Genomic DNA, 17,685 nt, shown 5'->3' on the forward strand with positions numbered 1-17,685 from the left:
ATACTAGCACCGCAAACTGATTAATTTTTAGCACAGTACTGGGCGCTGCGCAAAAAAAGTTTTTAATGAAGTCGCTTAGTTTTGGCGCGAATTTTCTTCATCTGTTTATTGTGTTCTTTATTGACATGCACAGCTGAAAACATGGGCGAACTCCATTTTTTTGTTATAGCACCTGGATATTTATACCGCACCTTTCTTCTTTGTTTTTTAACTTTAGCCCGAGTTTCAGATTTCTGACAATTTGAGGTTTGTTAGCGAGTGTCAACTGATTCACAGACTTCAGGAGAGGTGAGTTCAAATTATCACCTTTATCTGATAAAAGTTGTCAATGCTCTGAGAAGTACCTATATCACGTGTTGTTTTTAGTTCAAATGATGTGAGCAGAATTTTAGGGTCTTGTTCTGTTGGGAGCATCGGGTACTGTATTTGCAAAAGGCAAAAAGAGAAAAGAGAGAACGACTGTACATTCAATTTGTCGTTCTGTAGAGCTTACAAAATATTTCATTTCTCACATCAAAGTAAATGAATTTATCATTAGTGCGGCTATATATCATCCCCTTATCTAGAATCCTTCCCTGACTTTCAGCACAGTTTGCGGGGCTTTTCTCAACATGTAATTCGCTGTGTCTTTGTCAAGACGGAATCCAGTGGGAAATTGAGTAATTTTAATTTTCAGTGGACAAAAACCTTGTACCAGAATATTTTAAGCCATGTCGCAATCTTTTTTACATTTTTTAAGGGCAATAGATGTAATTAAGTATCTGTAATAACACCAAAGACAATTTCTTATGGTAGCCCGGGAGACTGATTTCAAATTTCACAGGAGTTGAAACAAAGGTAAAATAGTCATGTGTAAAATTTCGTTTTGTTTAATTGGAAGCTTTTGAAGTATATTTTCTCGGGCTCCCATAAGAACCTTTCCTTTGGAGTTATTTCATATAACTTATTAGATAAGCGTAAAAAAGAATGCAATATGCTTGAAATTACTCTGGTACAAGGGTTTTGCCCACTGAAAGTTGAAATTGCTCAATTTCCTAATGGATCCCATCTTAATATTAATCTTAAGACTCAGTGAACGTACACGTCCTTTACCTCGACTGGCCGGCTTAGCCCTGGCCTGAACCTTTTTCGTGGCAAAAATCCTAGTCCGCCTAGAGAAGAGGGGCGCCCTAGGCAAGTAGATTGGCAGTCCAGAACCTTTAGTCTGTCCACCATGTAAACCTATCAATTCGTTGGCTCTGCTAGGGTAGTGCGATTACCTAGGGGGGCACCAACCCCGCCCCCCCCCCCCCCCCATCTCTTCCTTTTTTATTTTCCACTGTTTGTTTCAAATCGCCAGATGGGGTCCCGTGGAAGAGGAAATGGCGTGTATCAGGAAACATCTCGACCAGCAATCTATCTCTTTAGAACCCATGCCTCAGGTAATGACCTCAAGGCCTAGTAGACATCATGTCCGACACTGCGATGCCAAGGTTGCAAGCCTAGCACAAGCAGAAGGATAGCTGACTTGTGTTTGCGCTTATGCTTGCGTCTCTGCGTCGTTCAGTTGACTCCCAATAACTCGAACCTCCCGCTAACTCGAAGAAATTTTTGCTTCCCCTCAGGTCATTCCGGACCTATATAATTATACCCTCGATACCTCGAACCATGTTTTGAACGCTTAAAAAGTCGGGGTAAAACTGTGCACTGGCGTTCGAAACATTGGATTTTGAAGTCCCATTGACATACAGTTTACTAGTGGAGGCTGATGTTGTGTGTCACAAATCTAACATGAAGCAGCTTTACTTTTTAAAACAGTAAAACGCGTGCTCTATGTGGGCTATGTTTTGTTCCGTTGCGGTCTCGGATTTTTAACTGATCTAAAAGTATCTTTCAATTTTCACTTAACATTTCCAGAATAAATGTGATTTAAATGCTCACCTTACAGTAAAAACTGTTTTTTTACCTTACTTTAAGCTATTTTCTTCGAGCTCCCGATAACTCGAACTTTTTTCGATTTCCCTTGAAGGTTAGAGTTATCGGGAGTGGACTGTACTTCCAACCAGCCTTTGGAGAATTTAACAAAAACTATTTAAACCAGGACTTGCCGCCTTTACGGTCGGATTCTCAAATCATCCATCGCAGTTATAATCGTAATTCAGGCAACTGCAAATTAAACCCCGAAAAAATAACTTTTCAGGGCTGCAGTGCTCTACCAACTGAGCTATGAGGACCCATATATTGAGGGCAGGCCAATTTGTTGAGTTCAATGAAACATAGAATGATTATTTTATGTAGGTTAAGATATGGCCATCGCAGTTGTAATCACAATTTAAGCAGTTGCAAATTAAGCCAAATAAAACTCTGATTGGATGGTTGAATAGTATGGCCGGTAGTCGTTAATTCTCCTACAAAGCGCCGGATTCCTGAACTCATAAATGAAGTCTTTTGACTCTTTGTCTTGTCTCACAGATAGGAGGATTGGAACTAGATCTTCCTCATTTCTCCAGAGTGGTGAAACAATTCGGAGGACTCCAAAAGGTAGAATTAATATTCTTTATCTGCCTAATTAAAGACTGCTTCCTCAAAGCACATGCAAGTAGTGAAGTTGCTGTCTTCTTCTTCTTTTGTAGGTTATCGATAGTAGAAAGTGGGCAAGAGTTGCAGAAATATTGAAAGTACCTCGAGCGGTAAGTCCTTCCTTTGACTTTGATGTGTTTGAGGTGGGGGTTCGTTAAAACATTGCACTTATGAGATCTGAAGGGCCTTGGATTTGAGCCTCCGTCGTGCCAGCGTTTTGTTTCCTTAGACAAGAAACTTGTTTCACATTAAATCCATTTATACGAGGAAAAATAAGACGCGTCTTACTACATAAGACGCGTCTTAAATAAGACGCGAACTTTCCGTATAAACGGCACATTTTGTCTAAAATGAGACGCGACTTAGCTAAGACGCGTCTTATTTTTCCTCATATAAATGGCCCTATTGTCTCTCTATATCTGAGTATACGGCCATAGTCAAAATTTGTCAAAGTTTGTAAATGCCGAAAAACAAATAGCACCATGTGAAAGTAATGGCAAAAAGGCTTCATTAGAATGGTCACACCATAGGATTTCATCCACAGACTCAAAAGTTAGAACTATATACTAAATAAATAGTACCATGTGAAAGTACTGTTGAAGAGGTTTCATTTGAATGGTAACACCGTTGGATTTCAACTACTGACTCAAAAGTTAGAACTACGTACTAAACAAATAGCACCATGTGAAAGTACCGCTGAAGAGGTTTCATTAGAGTGGTCACAACGCAAAATTTCGTCCACAGTCGCAAAAGCTAGAACCTCCGTGAAGACTCCATCTTGACCACATTATCGATTTTCTTTTAGCGGAGGTGTTTGGTTGTGTTTCTTTCAGGCTCAAGACCGAATTGGGAAGCTTCAGGATATCTACTGCAAATATTTGCTCTCGTACGATCTCCTACCACAGGTAAAATCGTTTTCAAGGAATAGAATAATGATATTGATCTTCACAGGACAAACTTCTCTTGTTAATATCATAGGTGATGAATTACTCCTTAATTTTGGCGCGAAATTTCAGCGTTAATTTGTAATTTCACATGTGAAATTACAAAATTGCCATGGCAACCTAACGTACGTCTCAGTGTCAAGAAAAGAAAAAGACGCTTTAGAAAACCTGAACACACGAAAGAGCACATCAAGAAGGATTCTAACAGGTATTTTGTCGAAAAACTCTGAACTTAAGCCAAATTTAAGCTCTAAGCGTTCGAGAGAGTGCAGGAGCTCTCGATCCATACGATCCAGGATAAACATGTCAGAAATCCAAGATAGGTAAAGTAATTCGTCACCCATGATATTAGTAGGTAATCAAATGGTATACTCGTGAAATTAGGGAATAATTTCACTTGCGTTTTGTCCAAATGCTAATAAGGATTTGGACAAAAAACGCGTGAAATTATTCCCTAATTTCATTCGTCACCATTTGATTACACATACTAATTATTGAATGGTCAAGTGGTAACTTACTGTCTCTTTCCTTAGGATGACAAAGCTGAACTGCTGCGACAGGTTCATCTAGAAAGGGAACGAAAGGTTGACTGTGGTATGTCAGTTTCACACTTTGGCGTAAATTTCTGTGGTCAGTAAGAGTATGAAACATGGAAAATTGTTCTCGATTTGCTGTACCCAAGAAGGTTATCACAGCATTGGTCTTAGTCCACAGTCCAAGCGGTGGAACTGCGTGGCGTTGCTGTTAATAGATTCGGGGGGGGGGGGGGGGGGGGATAAGTGAAAGAAACGCTTGTCAGCAAATGAGGGTTGAGTGGGTGGAGGTCATCATATGAATTAGAGAAAAATGTCGCTTTTGGGCGGAGCCGCAGGGAAGGGATCTCTAGAGACGAAACTGTTAACTTGAGCGTGAACTCGGGCTTGAAGAGTAGGAATTTGGCGAAAACAAATCGGATCGGATTTAGCGCTAAATGTGCGCTTTAAGACTAACATTTGATTGTAAAGCCAGTTTTCCATTTTGGAAGTCGAGTGAATCGAGATCTCTGTGTCGCCTTGGGCCTTTTTGACTCTCTTCGCCCCCATCGCGTCTAAAGGCCAGTCCATTATTTTGTGTGTGTGTTTGGTAAATAAAAGGAAGGTAAAATTTTAAACAGTGAAAAATACATCGAGTGCATTTTAAATTATACCGGAGTTATGGGGACATTAGAAACTTCGTTTGTTGGTGCATACTCGTTACTGAATCCCTATCACCATATAATTGTTGTAAGAAAGGATCAATTTCTTTTACATTTTAAAAGCTTGTTTTCAATCTGATACTTGAGTTACGGCCTTCTTATATTCTTTTTGTTCTTGCAGAACAAGGCACGGACACGTGGTCTGTCAAGGTACACATTAATTATCTTACTTTTTGTTTGAATTAAGCATCGTTTAAACACATGGCTATCCTTTTGAAGCCTTAAAACTCATTGTCTTCGGTGACAAATCAGGCCAAAATTGACGACTTTCATATTTTTTATTAATATCTCTGCAGGTATTTACAGCAATGTTTTAAGCAATATCCCATTTGAAAGAGGGATAAATTGGCTCTATAAAAAAACATAAATTGTTCTCCATACATTCAGTAAAGTTTTTTTAAAAAAAATGCAAATGTGAAAAATGTGCATAATTTATGCAAAAAATCCAAGATGGACGCCATTTAGTCCAAAGTAAAGTGTCTTTTGCTGGGTATGTTAAAAAAGGAATCTGTTGCTTTATTTCCAGGCCAACTGAAAGCCAAATTTCCCTGAAAAGAAGCAAATACACAATTTTTTACATTTTTTTTTTAACATGTACTCATATTGAAAAAAAAATGAAAAAAATTTTTTTTCAAAAAAAAATTTGGGGGGGAGGGGGGTGGGGGGGTAGGAGTTACATGAAAATGATGCTAAATGCCCCTCTAAACCCCTAACAAGCCATAGTGAAACTCTTTCACTAAGTGTTGTACGATTTTTTTAGGGCCGCAATTTCTCCTTGGTACCGTTTCAAAGACTTGCTCGAAATGTGCAAGGACATTTCTTCAAGAATTCCCCATCTGCGAACGACGTAGAGGTAAATGATGTTTTTCTGCACAAAATCAAAGAAATAAACCAAATATCATAGGAGCAAACAGACCACGAAAACGAACTTCCAACTGTCAACAGTCTAACCTACTCGCCTCTCTGTACTTCAAACAATCCCTTCCTCTGTTATACGAACACCTCTGTAATGCGGGAAGTTGAGTCTCTCCCGCCATCCTTTAGTGTCCGTATTTAGGAGGTTGAACGGTATGTTCTCATAAGACAAGCTTCATGGTTAAATAGAAAAAATCAGTGGCACACCGCTCCAGAAGGAAACTCTAGCTTTTTTCTTGTTGTTTACTACAGAAAGAATTCTGGAAGGTTGTCAATGACCGTGAAACATACGTCTCTGTTCACCGAGGAACTCTGGATACAAATCAGGAACACAGCTGTTTTCCAACTGACAAAGGAGATCCGTATTCGAAGTAAGCAACACTTCTATTGGAAATAGACATTTTGTAAAAGCATCTGTAATTCCAAGAACATCTCTTTTTCTTTCTTTTTTTTTCAGAATTGGCTGGAATTTAAACGTTCTTCCTCATTTACCTTGTTCAGTATTGAAGCATGTGGGACTTCTTCAAGGTAAGAAAATAATTGAGGGCAGGCTACAAAAAAGTATAATTGGTTACCTTTTAAAGCATGTTATTTTACATCAACGGTACAGTTTGTTTGTGCAAAAATTGTTGCCTGTGACCCAGTTTACTCAGGGCCAGACAAATTTTTGAACGGCAAACAGTACTTTAATCTTTAACATTATTTGTAAGGTTCCGTATAAACGGGGTGTGTAAATAAAAAATCATATCATTTCTGTGACAACGACTGAAGCCTTTCGTATGTTTTTTTTTTTTGCTTGTTGCAAATCCGTCTTTTGATGTTACACAGGTAAAGCAATCGTTTTGAACAAAAATTTTGATTGATTTAGATGGAAACTTTTGGCCTTCCCTTGTAAAATCTTTTCTTTTCTATCATTTCGTTTCTTTATGGTTTTACTTTTATGGGTCCTCTGTATAGTTATTGCTTTAGGATCAATGAGGTGCACAAGTGGTTTCTGCAGATAGCTCTAAACAAATGTTCGTGTTTATTTCAGATGTAACGATACCCTGGCTTCAGTTTGATATGTTGTTCTCTGTAAAGCCGTGGCAGACGCATCCTCTTGCACTCTACACAGTAGACTATCTCCACAGTGGCGCTGAGAAAATCTGGTGAGGAAACCAAAGCCTTTTTTCTTCAGTCAGTACTAGAAATACAGTATATTTCTGTTAAATTTAAAAATTTTTGCCCCAGTTCGCCTTAAAGATGAAAACAATGGTTTTTCTTTTTTTGCAAGGCGGGGCCTAAATCGCCTGAATGTGCAATTACCGTAAGCGGCCACTTATTAGCCCTAGGCTTGTACTTCTTCGTAAGGGGGTTTAGGGGGGCTTATAAACAGAGGGGCTTCCATCTGAGGGGGGCTTATATTAACCGGAATAGAAAACGCGATTCCAAACAAGTTACAGCTGTGCTGATAAAAATACGTTTTGCTAGTATATCAAACTCATTTCAATACATTTGGAGGGGACTTATATTCAGTGGAGCTTATAACTGGCAATTTGCGGTATTATTCTGTGAAGAAATGTGCCCAAACTGATTGCCTGTTGTTTAATTGTATCTTAGGTACAGCATTCCTGTACGGGAAAGAAAGAACCTCGCCTCTTTTTACGGACACGATGTTGAATCTGCGGGAACATCACTTGCGGATAAGATGGTAAGTATTACTTGCCCCCCCAACTGAGATTAGCCTCTCCTTACAGAATGTTTTCCCTCATCTTAGCAGTTGCGACAGGCTACTTAAGGAGCTATGTCACACTATTTCTCTTCTTTTTGAAAAGCTAAAGCTGTTCCTTGCATCAATTGAATTCCAAAAATAACGGCCCAGTCTTATTGTTTAAGACTATATTTCGGCATTGAAACTGTTTCATGAAGGCTCTAGCCTGCGAGCAAGCTCTCCATTCGGGGGATATCGTGAAAAGTAGACGCGCGAGAGGCACGCAGCATGTTTGGAGAGCATGGTATAATGGCTCATATATGACGATGGCAAAGCCAATCAGAGCTCTAGAATTGCATTATCCAATGATTCAGTTTTAAATGAAATATGTTATCATGATATACCATGTATCATATCATATAATATGTTACATCAGGCTTTCAACCAGCATTGTAAACTGGGCATTCAGGAGGCATGTTTTGTCATAAAATTGTGGGAGATTAAACGAATTTTTCTCGAGTATCTTCTAAAAGTTGGCGTCCACAAAGGCCTTGACTTCCTCCTAGCTAAAACCTTGCTGTCCTTTTAGCTGTAGAATGTTCTGTGAATTCTATGCTCTCGTTATGATTAAATATTTACTCTGGTGTTCGTCAGGTCTCTCCCAGCAGCCTAAGTGACGGTGGTGTTGCGGTTACTAGAGTGGTGCAGAAAGTAGGACACTTCGTGATCGTCTTTCCTGAAGTAAGCACTAAGCCTGTCTTTACATATATGCACCGCCCACCCCCTGTTGATCTCTTTTTATAGTCGTTTCAGTCTTCCTCTGTTTTAACTTCGTTCCAAGGCTCTATCTTCTTCCTCTGTCTCTCTCTCACTCGCTCCAGGGGAGGGAAGGGAAGAAACGAGAGCCTGGGAACGAGATTGCCTCTGCTTTCAAAATGAAAGTTGGAGGCACCACATCCAGGAAGCTAATATCTTGCGCTCGTCTTTTGGACGATTGTGTCCACACGGCAGACTAAATACATCCTTAGTATATAACGTAAGATCTCCTCAGTCATGTTTGCTAGAGCATAAGTTAGGTTTGGAAAATTCCGCCGCAGTATCTCGAGTTTATTTGCGAGTAATCTTGTGCAACGTTAGGTGCCTGGGGCTCGTTTCTCTTTAGTCTTGGTAATTCCCGAATGCCGAAAGCTGTTTTGTTTTCATTTTAGATCGAGGTTTCATTAATGGTCACTATAATTATGCTACAAGTATCGGTTAACAAAACAAAAATTGACTGGTTTGTTAGGTAGCGCCCGCGCTTTTAATCTTTAGATTATGATTGTGAAATATGGCTTTGGGCCCGAAAAGTTACCGCTTCTTTTGAGAAACTGGGCCCTGGTTCGGTTCCTGTCCAGGGGAATTGATCTAATTTGCCAGACCTCAAACGGACAGCTATGAATCGTCGTGTGCATTAATAGCGTAATGAATGTTTGCAGGCATATTACAGCAGCGTTAGTTGTGGGTATTCTGTTTCTGAAGCTGTGGCTTTTGCTCCTTCTGACTGGTTGCTGTTTGGTTGTAAAAGATACAAGGTAAGAGCGTTTCTCTCTTTCCCCCCTCCCGCCTTCCCGTCTCGCCTCTTTTTTTAATTTTCCTTTTTCAGTATTGGCCATTTTAAAGTCACGCGTGTAACTGGGTTGGTTTTGTGTCGAACTGCACTATGGAACCATTTTGGGAAGGGTCTCTCTTCTTTCATTTGTTTTTCGAGGTTGCACAGGAAAAGGGGTCAAAATCGGCCTTACAGCACACAACACAGACCCAGTCTCAAAGTGGCCAATACGAATCCTTGCCTTGTCGTTACTGCTTAAGCTACTTGGCAAGCAACTTTTAAGGCCTACGAAGTGTTCATTCATTCATTTTAGCTCTTATGATTTTGAAATGGTTGCGTCGTTTACTTCTGTCTTAAACTGTCACGCTTAAACCGGCGTCAAGGGTATGTCTTAGAGAGGTGTCCGCTTCATAGAAAGTTTGGGTAAACTGACTAAAGTAATCATAATATCTACAGAGTATTTAGAGATGAGATGTCCGGTGATGTTTGTCGCGTGTTTTTGAAAATCACAGCTATGTGGCACCAGGTATCACTTAGCCATCTGTTTGCCGTAGCTAGCTCACGGAATGTTACCCCTGATATACGTCCCTTACGCGGGAAGTGATGTAAACGAAATCTGAAGATCGTGTGAAAAGTTACCGCGTTTTAGAAGAAGTCTTTTCTTTTTTGAAGGATTTGCGGGAGTCATCTTGGTGGAGCGATTTTAATTATGACGGATTGTTACTTGGCATGGCTGAAGAGGTAAGCAGATAACAAGTCACGGCTTTAGATATTCACACTACAAGTTATGGGTTATAGGCTCAAAGGCGAGTTAGAACCAGCTTTTATATATACCTCACAATAACAAGTTATGTATGAAAGTACTGCTAAAAAGATTTCATTAGAACGACCACACCATAGATTTTGGTCTGCAGAGTCAAAGGCTAAAACTTATAATAACCAGTGCGAGCGAGATCGAGGCGTCAGAACGCTCGTGCTCCAGCGCTGTGCTTTGTGGTAGAAGGTCAGCACGCACGTGATCAGATTACGAGTGACAGATGGTCCAAACAAGCGTGATTAGATTGCGTTCTATACATTCCAATCTTTCTTAGTGGAAATCCGTACTAAAGCTGGCTAAAATATGTGCCACGCATGTGTAATAGCAACTTGAAGATTAGTATTGCGGTCTCCTCTAGTCGCCTGCACTCAGCGTATGTAGCCTAATAAACAGTGCCTAGTGAAAGTACTCAAGCCATAGGCTTTAGTCCACCAACAAAAGTTTTAGTTTTATACAACTCTGTGAGGGAAGAAAGACTCTTCATTCACCTAATTTACAAACATTTTGTATTGTGGCTTGGGAACTTTTTAACCGCGAAGATTATTATTTGTCTCAGCATGGTCAACACGCGGGATGGATAGTGACATTCCGGCATATTTTGCTATAGCGACAGACATATTCAACAAACTTCTTCATATGTAGTTCACTTTTGTCGGTTTTGACTTTTCGCGCAGCCAGTGTTTAGCGCGGGACCAGCCTTCGTAGGGAGGGGGAGCAAAAAACGGCGTTAAACAGCAAAGCGAACCGAACCGAACCGCTCGCCTCGCCTCGCTGCCCGATTTTTTTTTTTTTCGCTTTTTTCCCCCTTTGCGGAGCCTGGTCCCAGGCTACCTAGAGTTCGTCTCAGCCATTTTTCAGCCTGTCTTAATGCCCATCCCAAAGGAGCTCGCCTTAGAGAGAACTGACTGTGTCACTCTCTGAACAGTTATTGTCATGTCTTCTTTTGATAGCTAAATGACGAGGCGCAAGAGGTTGTTCAGTGTTTACTGGCAGAACTTAAACAAATTCGGTAATTTTGTGCTTTTTTTTTACTTTTTATGATTTTTTTCTAACTTTTTTTATATTATTATTTTTGTTTTTATTTAATTTTTATTTTTGCAACTTGGGTAATCTTTAATCGCGTCTGGTTGCTCATTTTTCAGTTCACCATTTTTTTCTTTACTGAAAATTGTTGTTGCATTTCTCCAAAGGGACGAAGAGAAATTCTATATGACTCGGCTTCTTGAACTGGGTTTGGTGGAAACAGTTGACAAGAAAAACATAACTTCCGGGTCACCCTCAGGTAAATCTTACTCTCTCTCTTACCCTTATCCTCACACCCTGGGGAGGTGAAACGCGTCTGGTTTAAAACGAGCTGCACCGTGGCTGGATAGTTTGTCACTTGCTCATCCTGTTGTCAAGCGGTGACTGTACTTATAGGTGGATGTGCACCTAAAGCTTCTACCCTCCCGTAAGTTTCCTGTACCCGCAACCGGTAAGGTTCGTCACTGGTGAACATGTGAAATGTTATCCGGTTATTTCTGTTTCAGGAAAGAAGGGCAAAAAATCTCTAACAAGCTGGACTCAGGCTGACTCGAGTTGTGTACTTTACTGTGAAGAATGTGATCGAGTTTGTTATCTGTCAGCGGTGAGTTTGCGCTTCCCACCTATGGCCGTCAAACCTCTGAGGTGTTTTCGTTTTATTTAGTGCGATTTTAGTAATTTACTTCTACATGGAAACATGGGGGTAAATGTCTTCGACAATAAGTTATTGTTTCTATCTTTTCGTTAGTTTTCTCTCTAATTTTAATGACCTTTTTGTCGTTGCAAACGCTTCGCGTCTAACAAAGCGTATGTTAATAGTCACACAGTTTCACTTTTCAAACACTTAGACAGTAGACGAAACGACCTGAAACCAGCCAACGGGGATACACGGAGCTCTAAGGGGCACCCGCTCTAGGGAGCTATAAGTTGATTAAAACCGCTGCGGTCTCCATAGGAATACTCCTTTTTCGTACGCTGAATACGTACACCAATGACGCATTGGTCACCGGTGATGGCAATATTGGTAATCTCGAAAATGTTCTTTAGAGGCGTAAAATAAGACCCACGTTATATGTTTCAGTTCTTTGATCAGGGTCTCTCGAGAGCAGTCTCTGGTCTCTCTGTGTTTACCTTGAACTTTGCAATCTGTTATGAAATCTTGAAATAATTCCATGAATTCTCTTTGAATTGAATCTTGAAAAATAAATTCTCGTCTCAAAAGGTCTCTAATTTTTAATATTGTAGCTTTTGACTGAATCGCACAGTCTTCATCAACAATGAACTCTCAGTGTTGTCTCGTGAACTAGTCATGTAATGTAAGTCGTTAAAAATCAAAAAAAAAATCGCGGGAAGTTCATAACCCCCATCTCTTTTTAGGACTGGGCGCTGGCGTCTGATATGGATGGCCTCCTTGATTTTTCTTTTAATGTCCACCGTCTCCTGGTCAAGGATCTTGGCCGCCCACTCCCCTCCCATAGCTTTTGACTGGTATTCTCAGTCTCTTCCCTCGCCATGAGAGTTTAAATAATTAGATTTTTTTTCTTGCTTTTGTACAACTTATGGCAAAACAATAAACTGAACTGAACTGAGCCCTAGCTGTCTCTCCTAAAATATGAGATTAGAATTTATATTTTCAGATGTTATGAAATACTTTTAAATTGAACATTTTCACTCGTTCTGCAGGTAATAGGTGAGGATGAACCGCAGGTGCTGTGTCTCAAACACGCTGTTCAATATATAACAGACAACGCCTCGTCAAAAGGCTTCAAAATAATGAGCAGATATGATACAGTAAGTGGCTGATGACTGAAAATAAATTAAACATATAAAAAAACAGGAGATGCATCTGGGCTGTTTCCTCTAAGTTCCTATCTAAAATATCCGATGTATCTGTGCCTTTCCTCGGTCAAGAGCTAACACCTCTGTCATCTGCTAAGGACCTAGGCGTCATACTTGACTCAAACTTAACTTTTAATGAGCACGTTTCTTCACCTCACCTCTCCCTTTTATCTACCTTATATCAAATAAAAAGAGTCCGGTATTTTTTTTTCTAGAGATGTATTGTACATAATCCTAACTTACTAGTCTTTTGTCGTTAACAGTGTAGCTCTAACCTATTTCAGTGGTAGTCTTTTCAAACGTTCTGACACCCATTCATATAACACCAGAAACAAAGACCTCGTCAGTTTTCTTATGTGTAGGACATCAGCATCAGAGCGTGGCTTCTATTTTAGAGCACTTAAGTAATGGTCCAGATAAGAAGGAAAGGACCAAAACGTAGTGAACACGTCGGAATGCAAAAAGGTGCTAACTTTACTATTGTCTCTACTATGGCTCTGATTGGTTTAAACATCAAATTTTACGAAATCTTCGCAAAACAGCATGTATATTAATCCCTTTTTTTCTATCCCACTTCCTTATAACAAATTCTTGGCTGAGTCTAAGTAACACAGAAATCGTATGTGCGGATCATGTAAAATTGTGAACATTTCTTGGCCATTGTTTGCAACTCTTGTGATTGGTCGAAATGTTTTAACACAAAAATACGCCCTTTAAAAGGGGAGTTTAAATACATTTTCTATTGTAAACTGCCCTTTTGTAGGTTTATGCATTCTCTGCGTAAAAATGAAAACATTTGTATGTGAGGAAAGCGTATTGCGCCACAACAAAACAAATTGCTTTCGTTCTTACCTGGATCATTACTTGATAATCTCCCTGTTGCTAAAAGGAACTCGCACTCAGTTTCACAGTTCAAGAAGAGTGCAAAAAGGAAAATGTTGCGAACAAAACATGAAGTTTGTCTGGATTTAGTGATGATTATTAGTTATACTAACCTTAATGTGAATAAGTTATTTGTATTGTGTCTTTTAATAAAAATGTAATTAGATATATGTTAAATTATATGCATCCATTTGTTTTAGTACTCGATGTAAATTAATTCTCAAAAGCCCCATTGGTAGAATTAATAAATTGTATTGTATGGTAAGTTGGTTTGTTCTGGTGGACAATGATTTATTTTGTTGCTGTGTTTATTATTATCATCATCATCATCATCATCATCATCATTATCATCATCACCATTATTATCATTATTATTTTGTATATATTTATTTATTTTATGTCATTTTCTTTCAGGATCAACTAGATGAACTCGTTAATAAGGTCGAGGACAAGCTAAAGAACCTTGATCCCTGATCTCAAGGTCAAGTTTTGAGTTGTGTAGTGGAGGAGAGAATCGGATAGCGACTTATTGGGTATCAGATCTTGCTGTTTCTTCTAAGGGTTGCCCAAACGAATCCGCGGAATTATTTTTGTTCGCCTTGTTGTGTTTGTCTTGCCGTCCCTCACATGTACAGTCTTTCGCTTCGCTGTTATTTACCAAGAAGAAAGTTATTGTCCCCTTTGTTTTGATGGCGTCTACGCGAGAAATGGAAAGTCTTGTGAAATTGTTGCCAATCTCGAGAAGATACGCACTTCCCTTTCTTTCCCGACGACCGTCCACGTTTCCGTCCTTTTTTTCTTTGTATTCATGCGCCAACGCGGACTGTACGATTTTGTTCTGTCCCTGGAGATGCTTCCCAAAAAGATAACAACAAAATGAATCTAAAAAAACGGTCTTCGCAATTCTCTTTGTCACCTCTGGACAAATTGTACAGTTTAGCCTGGGAAAAAGTGAGTAAATAAACAGGCATATGTCTCTCGTTTGTGTGCGGTGAAACCGGGGAAGATCTTGCTTTTCCACAGCTTTCTCCTGATTTTCTATTCTGTGCGCATTTTTTTCTCATCCTGCCCTTTTGAGTTGTTTAGTGGTCTTGTTCACTGTTCAGTTGGTAAGGAATACGCTTCTACAGTTTTTGGTTGGTGTTTTTGTTCTGTGTAGGGGGAGATAAACACATACGATGAAAATACGAATTTTTATCCGTATCTATTAGTTTGGATCCTTGGCGATCGTATTTTACTTCATTTAATAGAGATACACGCTTACAATGTAAGATAAAAGAACATACACATTGGGTAATACCTTTTAAGTACTATTTAAAAACGAGCAGGAGTGTATGATCAGGTTTAAAAACTCGTGGCGAAGCCGTGAGTTTTTCACCTGATAACACAAGACTGCGAGTTTTTTGAACGGCTTCAAAATCTCTGATATAGATCAACTCATTCTTGCACTAATATTTAGATGTTTTGGTCTAAAAATTTGGACGTAAAGCTTAGCCGTGTCTTCATCAGATGTAACGACACTCATTAAACATTAATTTCTTTTGTTTTTCTGTATGAATTATTAATGCATTTTTGAACTGACAGTAAAAACGAAGTATTATGGATAGCTTATAAATTTATAAATTGACAGTAAAATACATTATATATATATATATACATGTAGGTAAAAAAGACAATTAAATAAATTGTTATATTTTTGGGAATTGCCTTACTTTCCTGATGGAATCACTCAAAGCTGGAAGTAATTACTGGTTTCTCTAAATATGAAACTTTCACCGCAATGAGTGCCACAAATTACAATTGAAGAGCAAAAATCGAATTTTTTTATTTATCATGCAGCTTCTGATGACGAGTTTCCATCGCGTCGTTGGGTCCTTAAGTCGCTAATCGCTTGGCTGCACACACGCAGAGACAACGAATAAACACAGTGAACGTGTGAAACACTTTAACATCTTATTTTGACAAAACGGGTTTTTTTTCTGAAGTGGTTGGATTGAGGTATTTGAAAAGACGCTTACAGGCTCTGCCCTTCGCTCTCCCCGCCTTTTTTTGCTTTTCCACCGCTCGCCCGCTTTTTTGGCTGGTCTGCATTGACCGAGAGCCTGGTACAGGGTATTTGCAGGAAAGTTTCTCCATCCGACTGAGAGGGAAGGCGTTTGGGTTGAAAATGTCATTGAATAGCGCGTGTTTAATGCCAAAATGGTTACGATAGCGAAAAAACTGGCCGTGTCCCGTTAGCCGATAATGTGACCTACGAACCTCGTCTTTATAAGAACTCGTGAATCTGATGAGGAATTCGAAGCCAAACATTTTGTTTGTATCCAAAAAGCGTGCCTAGAGCCTCTCTAGCATGATGCGTAACGTTCAAAATGAAGAGGCGAAAATCAGGTTTTTCAAATCAAGTGCCTGAGTACAGTGCCTACAGTCATGTCTCAGTTATGGACAGCCGGCCCTAAAGGTTGATTCCCACTGACGTGTTTTTGGCTACGCACGTTAATTTTAATCACGTAAATAAAATAGAAGCAGGATACAAGGTGTTGAAATTAAACGTGAAGTTGAGCGAGGTTCTACTTTTAGGCTTACGTGCGACCTTTCATACATTGCCTCTATTTATTTGCGAACGTAAATTTTACGCACGTAAAAATTACGCGAGAGTGGAAATCAACCCTTAGTGAAGAGATAGCAAAAGTTATTTACTTAACCATGAACACATGACGAATCTCATAGTCACGTGTCGGAATCTGGCGGAAAGACTAATTCATGTAAATATAGTCGATACTTCGTGTGGGAAGATGACTGTTTCTGTAACATGCCACAGAACACTGTGCTTTGACGGAAAGACGGTGCGTGATATGTGATTACTCCTCCACCGTCAGTATTGACCAAACTTTGGGATTTGAGTCGGTGTGACCCAATGACAAGCCATGTAATTCTAATTTCCAAACATCTTCCCTTTTAAAGGGGCTAGTGTCACAAGGATATTGCTGTTTTAATTAGCTCAATTCTGTGCTAAAGTCATTACTTTGTGCCTTTACATCAGACACAAAATGCTCCTCGAGAGGTATGGAGAGGACACCAAACAAATTTCACTAGGAAGCAATAACCATAACGTTTTGATTAGCCTGCGTGGCAGGCGTTAAAAGGGGAAGGGAAAGGGGAAATATGGGCGCGCGAGAGCTCGCCAGCGCCCATCCTCGGAGACTCAGGGGCAGATAGTGGGGACGAGGGAAAGTCTAAACGGGCGGGAAAATGTGGCACGAAGAAAAGTAAAGAAGGGCGAGAGGAGCCCCTGGGGACAATGTCTTACCAGACCAGTTCCAAACGGTCGTCGCCGTTCTGGCTTCTGATTGGTGCCAGAAAAACACAAGGTTTCTGGCACCAATCAGAAGCCAGAACGGCGGCGGCCGTTTGGAACTGGTCTGGTAAGACATTGTCCCCACGGGCTCTTCTCGCCGTTCCTTACTTTTCTTCGTTCCATATATATTTGTCCGCCCTTTTAGACTTTCCCTCGCCCCCTTTATCTGCCCCTGGGTCTCCGAGGATGGCCAGCGCCCTAATTCCCTTCCCCTTCCCTTTCGAACGCCTGCCTCGCAGGCTATCTTTTGATGAATTTTGCACGCATAGCATGGAAACTTGAAAAAGTTAACCCAGCTTTTTCAAGTTTCAATCCACCTCTATTCTTGCCATCCGTTGGAACAGACGACAGGAAACAATTTCAATGCTGTAATATAGTCTTAAAGTAGTAATAACCAAAGGTTAAGGAGTGCGGGCGACAACGATCGGAGGTCCAAACGCTTTTGCTCCAACGCTATACTTTGGGTAAGGTTCACGTGAAAAGTCAAAAACACGCGTGATCAGATTACGAGGGGTAGAAGGTCGAAACGCGCGTGATCAAATTGCGTTTTGTGCTGTCCATTCATTCTTAGTGGAAGTCCAATGGAGTGCTGGCTACCTACATGCGACGCATGCGTAATAACAACCTGGAGATTTCTTGTCGCCCGCAAAAACAAAACTGGCTCACTATTTTTGGAATTCAACTGATGCGAAAAACGTTTTAGGTCAGTTTGAAAACGATAGTAAATAGCGTGACATAGCTCCTTGAAAATGAAGCCAAAGACCAGACTGGATCATTAGTATCAAAAACTACGCACTTAGCCTCTCCGAGAAAAAAAGGCAATATGTAACTTTGGAAAT

At 40.0% G+C, this 17,685-nt stretch overlaps 1 protein-coding gene across 1 annotated transcript in view; it reads left to right on the forward strand.

The window, feature by feature from the left end:
* LOC140928395 (uncharacterized) overlaps positions 1-15,111 on the forward strand; it is a 28,137-nt gene extending 13,026 nt beyond the window's left edge. The window contains exons 7-26 of the mRNA XM_073378131.1: positions 218-288; positions 1,340-1,421; positions 2,452-2,520; positions 2,613-2,669; positions 3,393-3,464; positions 4,037-4,097; positions 4,859-4,887; positions 5,498-5,590; positions 5,905-6,023; positions 6,110-6,180; positions 6,686-6,800; positions 7,252-7,342; positions 7,997-8,083; positions 8,818-8,913; positions 9,603-9,671; positions 10,698-10,756; positions 10,938-11,029; positions 11,277-11,374; positions 12,454-12,561; positions 13,906-15,111. Of these exons, the coding sequence (XP_073234232.1) occupies positions 218-288; positions 1,340-1,421; positions 2,452-2,520; positions 2,613-2,669; positions 3,393-3,464; positions 4,037-4,097; positions 4,859-4,887; positions 5,498-5,590; positions 5,905-6,023; positions 6,110-6,180; positions 6,686-6,800; positions 7,252-7,342; positions 7,997-8,083; positions 8,818-8,913; positions 9,603-9,671; positions 10,698-10,756; positions 10,938-11,029; positions 11,277-11,374; positions 12,454-12,561; positions 13,906-13,965 (1,599 nt within the window). The 3' untranslated portion in view covers positions 13,966-15,111. The remainder of the gene's footprint in view (positions 1-217; positions 289-1,339; positions 1,422-2,451; positions 2,521-2,612; positions 2,670-3,392; positions 3,465-4,036; positions 4,098-4,858; positions 4,888-5,497; positions 5,591-5,904; positions 6,024-6,109; positions 6,181-6,685; positions 6,801-7,251; positions 7,343-7,996; positions 8,084-8,817; positions 8,914-9,602; positions 9,672-10,697; positions 10,757-10,937; positions 11,030-11,276; positions 11,375-12,453; positions 12,562-13,905) is intronic.
* The last annotated feature ends 2,574 nt before the right edge of the window (positions 15,112-17,685 follow it).

The sequence above is a fragment of the Porites lutea genome, chromosome 2, assembly GCF_958299795.1.
Source record: "Porites lutea chromosome 2, jaPorLute2.1, whole genome shotgun sequence".
NCBI lineage: Eukaryota > Metazoa > Cnidaria > Anthozoa > Scleractinia > Poritidae > Porites > Porites lutea.